This window comes from Nicotiana attenuata, chromosome 3, assembly GCF_001879085.1.
Source record: "Nicotiana attenuata strain UT chromosome 3, NIATTr2, whole genome shotgun sequence".
In the NCBI taxonomy this organism is placed as follows: Eukaryota; Viridiplantae; Streptophyta; class Magnoliopsida; order Solanales; family Solanaceae; genus Nicotiana; species Nicotiana attenuata.
Window position 1 is genome coordinate 58,503,882 of NC_031991.1, and position 9,256 is coordinate 58,513,137.

Sequence of the window (9,256 nt, forward strand, 5' to 3'; positions counted from 1 at the left end):
GGTTCACTAGCTTGGAGATTGTTCCAATCTCCTTCCTCCCATTGGGCTTCAATCCTTATATCAAAATACTCTAGGAATAATTATCCAACTAACATCTCCTCTAATTGGAAAGCCATCAAACAAGGATGGGCTTCATGTCAAAATGGAATAAATTGAAATATCGCAAATGGAAGCCACATTAAATTTTGGACGGAACCTTGGTTAGGCCCTAACTTGATACTACGACATCATTGAAGGTCATCTACCCCGTAATGAACAATCATCCACATTAGCACTCTATATTGCCGGGAACACGATAAACCTTCAAAAAATGCCTTTTGATCTCCCTAATAATATAAACAATCTAATAAGTAATCAGTATATTCCTACCCTCACAAATAAAACATCCTACGATCACATTTACTGGGGCTCAACCCAAGTGGAATCTTCACTGTAAAATCCTTATAAATTGTGTGCTAAAAAAAAACACAAATCCTTCCAATGGTTATGTAACCTTCAAATACCTCCAAAAATAAAACATTTTCTCTGGTTTATGAGCCACCATCGATTACCCACAATAAGTTATCTACACAACATACATCTCTCTCCAAATCCGCTTTGTCAAATCTGCCAGTCCCATGATGAAACCATCGCTCATATTTTCTTTCAATGTCTCCGAGCACAAATAGTTTGGCATCAAATAGGTATCAACCCACACGATGGGAATCTAGACAGGTTTTATGATAATCCCTTATTTAAGCTATCTAATTTCATTTTAAACAACAAAGCTACTGCTACCCAAGTTCACTCTCACACCCTAATTTCATATGCTCTATGGCACCTATGGAAAAGTAGGAATCGCACTATTTTTGAAGGCTCAAATCACTCTCCGAACCTCCCACATATTATAGGCTAAGCATCAGAATATTTCTATCTAGGCATAAACAACCACACGTGCCGCACACAACCTAGACACATTCACGTTAAATGGAACCCTCCAAATAATGGATATTTTAAACTAAACTCTGACGGAGCTTGTAGTATCCCTCACCAAAAATGGGGTCTTGGGGGTGTAATTAGAGATTCCACAGGAAAATGGATACTGGAATATATAGGCACAAGGAAAATGGGAAACCACATTTATATGAAACTCACTGCCCTACTGGAAGGTTTACGAGTTGCTCTACATCACCACCATCTCACTCCACTGGAAGTCAATGTTGATTCAACAGAGGTAATTTCTTTACTCCACTCCCTTAATCCCCACTACTCATCCTTGATTCATGAATGCAGATACTTGCTACACCAACTGGGTAGACCTTGGGTGATACATGCATACAGGAGTAAAATCAAGTAGTGGATAAACTAGCTAAATTTGGGACAACCCTAGCTTGTAATGCCCCAACTACTAAACTCGGGCAACCACCTCTTTTTTTTTTTACTATAAGAGTTGTTTGCAGATCACAGGGAAAACTCCACAAGCGCACCTCATCTACCACAGTGCAGTTGGAACCTCCCTCTTTTTGCTTAGACATGTTGGCAACCATTTGTAATAGTAACCATGTACCTTCTTGTACTGCAGCGCAAATTGGCATCAGTGATCAACCCTATTTTTGTAACACTGAACCAACAACGCACTTTTGCTCCTTGTAATATTACGTAATCTATAATATATGCTTCTTTGGTTGACAAAAAAATAGCCGGTATAGCAGTGAGACTAAAGCAAAATTCATTTATGCAGTTAATTTTCGAGTCCAATATAGTACTTGGCTTTAATATATACTACGATGAAGTATAAAAATTTAATGAACAGATGGAAAATATATAAGGTGCGAAAGAAATACAGTAAGTGACTTCACAAGCAATTACTGAACAAACAAACTTATGTAGTATATTGATATACAGCCCAATTCACACTCCAGAAAAAGTATGAGATAGATAATTTAACAAACAGAAAAGCCACGTCACATGAGTAACACACAAACCTAAGAACTGATCATGATCTGTTCCATGGTTGTAGTTTTATTGTTATAATTACAATCACACTTAATACAGAGACATAATGCAGTTTTTGTAGTGAGAATATCTTAACAGTTGCAAGGGTCACAGGTGCAGTTTGATCCACACTTGCAGCCATTTCCTCCTTCTGCTGCTTTCTCTCCGAATTCCACAAAGCTGCAACATTTCAAGTAATAATTTTTAGTATTCTAATTTGAGTTTAAATTTATACACTGAACGGCAAGGACGGAGGTAGATTCAGCTTAACCTAATAACTTTTGCTCAAATAATACATATTTGTGTCACAAAATTCACTATATATATATATATATATACACACTAGTATATATCAATGTGCGTTGCACGTTAATAATGACACGTGATGATTTAAATATTTTATATGAAGGAACAATAAAATTTAATTAATTAGAGATATTTTATGTATATTAATACACAATTATCTAAATGCGAAAAATATTATTACATTAGCATAATACATGAATTTAAAATAAAAGGACATCATCAAAACTTATACAAATGATCAATTTTGTCATGTTAGTTAGATAATTATGTATTATAGTTTAAAAGTATTTAATGTGATGGTATCTTAACCAATACTTCTTTGTGGACAATATTTTTGTGTGTATGTTTCCTCATAATGCTTTCGTTACTCTGCCTTAACCATAACTTTTGTTGTCGATCTTGATATGCCTCTTAAAACATACAGTTATTCATGTAAGAAAACGTATTGCGGTAAATATAATCCAATATTTAAGATGTTTTTCCTTGTATTTTATTTATTATATTTGCAAAACATAAACATACTAAAATTATTTTCATGCAAATTTAAAAGGATATTCCTTAGTTTCGAAAGATGAAAGTTGAATTCAGGGATAAGATTATACTTAGAAGCACATTGACCAGTATCATAATTTTTTGCATGTATGACGTTATTGTCAAAAAATTTATATACTATGTGTGTGCTATTATATAAGCTATTTGGAGTATCTAAGTTTTTCAGTAGCATGACAGACAATTTTTTCTTCAAAATCAACATATATACAATGCAAGATCAATTTTAACTTAGTATATTATATGTACGGTGACACTAACATATGTAAGAAATAATAAACTTGACAACAAACATGTATGGTAGAAGGCCATTTGGTATTGAAGTATTTAAGTATTCTTCTTGGTAGTAATTATTGGTATCATTTTCTGCTGACTCAAAAACAGAAAAACTTTTTGTTTTATTATAAAATTTTTGCAATCAAAATTAATATTATAAAGAGTCGACTCTGCTATGACGGAATTATTCTTTCTAGATGCCTCCGGCGGAATCGAAATAATATTTCTATGTCATGCATTACTTGCAAATATCATATCAAGAGGCATGACACTGTTAGCAATAATAGCAAGTGGTGTACCAACAACAATTTTGATTGTGCTTCTTCAGACACTTGTATAGCATTTTAATTCTTAATAATATATTAATATTTTTACTTTGTGTTCTAACACTCTTTTATGGAATAAATTTATGCACCGTAAATTTTTTTAACTTGAATAAGAATGTTACTCATATGATGAATTTAAAAATAATTGAATTGGATTCTCTTGCTAAATAAAATTAAAAAATTTAATTATTTGGTTTTAAAATAAAATAATTTATTCTATGCTGATTCATATCTTAATATTAGTTCTTCTCTTATTTTGAATATCTAATCTTAATTATAATTTTATCCACCATAAATTTTATTTTCAAAGAGTAAAATATTGATATGACATGTCACTTTTAGGTCTTTATATCTGTAGAATCATTAGTGGTATTGACTCTTACAAACCATTTTTTTCTCTTTCTCACACATTTATATTCATAAAAAATTCCTTACTTGTTGTTTAATAATTGGGTACTTTTTAATATTACACGAAAAATTAATTAAAAAAATATTTAAGTAGAAAAATAGTTCAAATATTATATAAAAAAATATATTATCGTGAGGTTTTTTCCCCTCTCAATTTCAACTCTTTTTTCCCCTCAATTTCAACGCAATGAAATTAAAAGATTTTAGTGTTTTAAAATAAAATAAAATTATTCTATGCTGATTCAGATCTTAATATTAGTTCATCTCTTATTTTGAATATTTAATCTTAATTATAATTTTATCCACCATAAATTTTATTTTCAAAGAGTAAAATATTGATATGACATGTCACTTTTAGGTCTTTATATCTGTAGAATCATTAGTGGTATTGACTCTTACAAACCATTTTTTTTCTCTTTCTCACACATTTATATTCATAAAAAATTCCTTACTTGTTGTTTAATAATTGGGTACTTTTTAATATTACACGAAAAATTAATTAAAAAAATATTTAAGTAGAAAAATAGTTTAAATATTATATAAAAAATATATTATCGTAGGGTTTTTTTCCCTCTCAATTTCAACTCTTTTTTCCCCTCAATTTCAACGCAATGAAATTAAAAAATTTTAGTGTTTTAAAATAAAATAAAATTATTCTATGCTGATTCAGATCTTAATATTAGTTCATCTCTTATTTTGAATATTTAATCTTAATTATAATTTTATCCACCATAAATTTTATTTTCAAATAGTTAAATAATAATATGACATTTTACTTTTAGATCTTTAGGTCTATAGAATCATTAGTGGTATTGACTCTTACGAACCATTTTTTTCTCTTTCTCACACATTTATATTCTTAAAAAATTTCATACTTGTTGTTTAATGATTGGGTATTTTTTAATATTACACGAAAAATTGATTTAAAAAATATATTATTTGAGTAAAAAAATAGTTCAAATATAATATAAAAATATATTGGGGGTCTTTTTTCCCCTCAATTTCAACTCTTTATGCGGCCCAATAAATTATTTTTTTGTATTGGACATTATGGAGTGATAATGTATTGCCAATACGGAGGATTCTGATGAAATTCATTTTATTAAACCTTCATACATATTCTTAGTAAGTATTTAATAGACCAAATTTTATTAATTTTAAAATATTAAATATTAAAAATTAGCATAGAAGGTATTGTAGTCCAAAAAATAAGTTATTGCAGTTATGTCCTTTTCCAATGAGTTCTTCCGTTTAATATTTTAGGACTACTTTGGTATATTAATATTGTATTTATGCTTTTATAATAATATGGGCTCTCTTTTTTCTAAACGGATTTGGGCAATATATACATTCTCAAATTAAATTAGTAATAGGACATTATAATAATTTTCAAATTAAAATAGTAATATAAATTTTTAAGAAGTATATCCTAAAAGTAATAGGATTACATGGCTATAGATATTTACTTGTTCAATTTTGTATAAATGTGACGGCCCGAAAGTAATTATTATACTAATAGGATTCCTAACGTGTAGTATTATGTCCTAAAACTAATAGGATTATAAGGCTAATATCTAGAATACCGGTTATGTCCTTTTATTATGAGTTAATATACTTAATACTATAAGGTTATTTTTGTAAACCGACAAGTTAGGTTACTTATCATTAGGACATGACATTAGCTTGGAGTCACGATATAATTTGTAAATTTTTTATTTACTTACTATATTTCAAAATACATGAAAATAGAAATAAGGATAGATTAATATTGGTATGTGCATTGTGTATGTACCCCATCAATAACTATTCAATTTTGAAAACTCAAGTAAACTTTACATTAAACAACATGTTTGATTTATGAGATGAAAAGTAAATAAAATTTTCTGTAAATGTTAAATGTTGATTCTATTTAAATAATTAAGGATAGAAAAAATCATGGAGATCAAACAACAAATAAAATAAAATAATTTTAAGACTAATTTTAATTAAAATCGACATAAAATGCAACAACTTTTACGAATGAACTATATTTTGTTCAAAGTAAAAAAAAAAAAGTCCTTCAATTTCTAATATAAATAAAGAAGGTAAAATATATATACTATTATTCATTTTTAAAACATTGAGTCAAAGTGAACTCTTGAGTTTATAATCTTTCAAATTTTTTAACTCCAAATTTTTTCCAAGCCTTTCCATACGTTAGACCAAACTCTGTATATTCTTCCAATACAAGGTTAAATTTAATATTTTTATTTATGAATCTTACCTAGTTCAATAAGGAAAGATTTAATAATCCAAATTTAGTTAATTTTAAAGTCCTAAATATTAGCGTGTAGTGTTCTGTCCTAAATCTAATAGGATTATAAAGCTAATATCTAGAATTTCGGTTATGTCCTTTTATTATGAGTTATTATACTTAACATTATAAGGTTATTTTTGTAAACCAACATTGTATTCATGCTTTTATAATAATATAGATATAGATAGATATATATATATTATAAAAGCAGGAATGTTTCACGCTAAATGTTGAACGACAAAAATATCCCCGAAATATTAACTGACTTTTATGCCCTTAAATTTCTATGTACTATTGTCTTGGAATCACTAATTAAAGGACGTTAAAGTCACTACTCACAAACAATAGAATATTTTTAAACTTTGTATTGGATTCTGAATCCTTCTCTTACTAGAACAAGTGTTCAAGTTCAACTATTCAGCTATTTGAAATGTTATCGGTTCTTGAGTTTCAACAACAACGACCCAGTGAAATCCTACTAGTAAGGTCTGGGGAGGGTAGTGTGTACGCAGACCTTACTCCTACCCCGAATAGGAATACTTTTAAACCGATATTATTAGGAACAATGGTAAGTTAAAGATAACTAGGAAAAGAGAGTCCGTAATTGTATTATATGACCCTTCTATTCTACTTTGAAGTAAATTAATTTACATATAGAGGTGGTAATAATTTAAAGCAATTAGATGTTTCCGGCAAACATAAAATTTGTTACATTTTGATACCCAATATATTTAGTTCTATTTTATTCGTGTCAGAACTTTATTCCTCAGTTGGTTTGGATTATAGGTTATATTCTTCTTTTTTCGGTTTTAAGGAATTTACTATTAAACTTAATACATATTCAGTAACAAGCAGTTTTAGAATATTTACTCAATTGAAAGTTTATTATTCCACTACTTTTAGTACGCGTTTTATAATATTTGACTCAAGATATTCGTGCATCGCACGAACATAGAGACTAGTATATAGGGGTGTTCATAAAAATCCGAAAAACCGATACTTTTTAGGTTTGGTTTGGTTTTGGTTTTAATAAAAAAATAAACCAAAAAACCGAACCAAACCGACTATAAAAGTAGCTATTTAAATTTATTATTACACCTATATATATGTATTTTTATATAAAGTTTCTAAATTTTTATCGTACATATTAGTCGTTTGTATTTTTAGTATAGTTCTTTGCTATTATATTAATCTAATTCTTTGCCTTTACATTCTAGTTTGATTGGTAGTTTTCTTTTGCTAAGTACAAGAATTTATTTCATGATAAAAATAATAAATTTTTAATTGAGTACTTAAATTATTCATCACTAGTTACTTCAATTATCATCAATNTTTGATAGTGTTACGTTGAAAATATAGTCGTCGGAATATGTATTTGGTAGTGTATATCTCATATTTAAGAAAAAAATCGATAAATAACCGAAAAAATCGAAAAACCGACAAAAACTGATAAAAACCGAATCGATAAAAAACCGACTTAATTGGTTTGGTTTGGTTCCAATATTTGAAAAACCGACTCACTTGGTTTGATTTCTTTTTAGGGAAAAACCGACCCAAACCGAACCATGAACACCCCTGCTAGTATATATATATAAACTAAAGTTAGGTATTCACATATGAAGTTATCATTCTACAATCTAGCAGATAACTTAAAAGAGATGAAAATATCCGTCTATCATAAATGAAACCAATAACTTAGAGAATAAATCAATCAATCTAGAAAACATGTTAAATTATAAGTTAATACCTCCTAATTTTAAATTTGAATTACTTTTTCTCTCTTATTTTAACCGCAAACTACTAATATATCTAAACCAAAAAGCAGAGGGAAAAGTAAAGAAAAATTGGAAGACGACGTACCTCTTCATGGGAGCAACACCCTGAATGATGGTAAAGGTAGTGGATTTCTCCAAGTCTGGGTACATCCCACATCTACAATATCATAAAATAAAAAAACACTAGTTACAATCTTTTTTTTTTTTTTTTTTTTTTATAATTTCGTATACTGTAATAACTTCTTTTCAACTTCAACTTCAAATATGGATTTTTTCAACTTTAACTAAGTATTATATGTGTGAGACGAATCATCGGTATTTCAAATATTAAAGTTCAGATAGTGATAAGAAAATCAGTATTTGCATATTAACTTTAGTATTAAAATTAATATTCAAAACACTTACCCTCCGCCACTGCCGCAGTTGCAGCTAGATCCACATCCACAGTTTGATCCGCAGCCAGACATTGTTTTCTTATGTTGTTGGGAGATAATAGACCTTTAATTTGTTGTAAAATAAAGTTTAATCACTAAAGCAAGTTGTGTGGATAGGTGAATCATAGGATGGGGGTTTTTATAGGGGGGAAAGGAGGACAAAATTGGTAATTATTTGCGTGACAAGTTGACAAAATCATGGTAGAATTTGTAAAATAGTATTTAATAATGTCTGAAATATCTCTTGAGAAAGGCGATGAAGATAGACGACAATTGAGAGCTTGTGAGAATGAAATTTTCATTTATTTAATTTTTCATTCTTAATTAAGGAAATGAGAATTGATCATCCTACAATAGTTGACATTTCTAAGGTGGGTCCTTGAGATTAAATTATATAAAGAATACAAAAGTAAACGTGTATCCCTTAATTCGTTTGGCTGCTTGCAATAACTATTAATTAGTCTTTTAGCTACGTTTAGGAATAAATATGACTTTCAACATTTGAAACATAGTAATGTTTGGGGTTCAGTTAGGTACCGTTATATGTTCTTTTATGTTCGTTAAATACCGCTAGTGTTGATGTTGAAGAGCATTTTAGTTATTTTAACTAAAAATGATATTTTCCAGACAACTACTTTAAGATTCCTCTTTCTAACAATTCTTGAAACAGAAAAGATAGTAAAATTTCATTAATGAATGGAAACAAAAGAATTCGGGATATATTTTTAAGGTGAAAATTTGTAGACTTTGCATATTAAAAACATTATCCAATTGGTATCTTTGTTTAGGAGACTTGTCCAAAGTGACTTTCTAACATATTTTATCTGATGCTATTTGTGTTTAAATAGGATAGACCAATTATTTTGTTCGATTGAATAATTGCTCAAAGGCATCGAGAAGAACATATCAATT

The 9,256-nt window shown here is 28.7% G+C and overlaps 1 protein-coding gene across 1 annotated transcript; it reads right to left on the bottom strand.

Moving 5' to 3' along the window:
* On the bottom strand, positions 1,821 to 8,463 carry LOC109223834 (metallothionein-like protein type 2). The gene is made up of 3 exons (XM_019388276.1): positions 8,316 to 8,463; positions 7,996 to 8,067; positions 1,821 to 2,154 (listed from the first exon to the last, which is right to left on the bottom strand). Exons 1-3 carry the CDS (start codon positions 8,375 to 8,377, stop codon positions 2,067 to 2,069), a joined length of 222 nt encoding a protein of 73 aa, XP_019243821.1. The 5' UTR covers positions 8,378 to 8,463; the 3' UTR covers positions 1,821 to 2,066.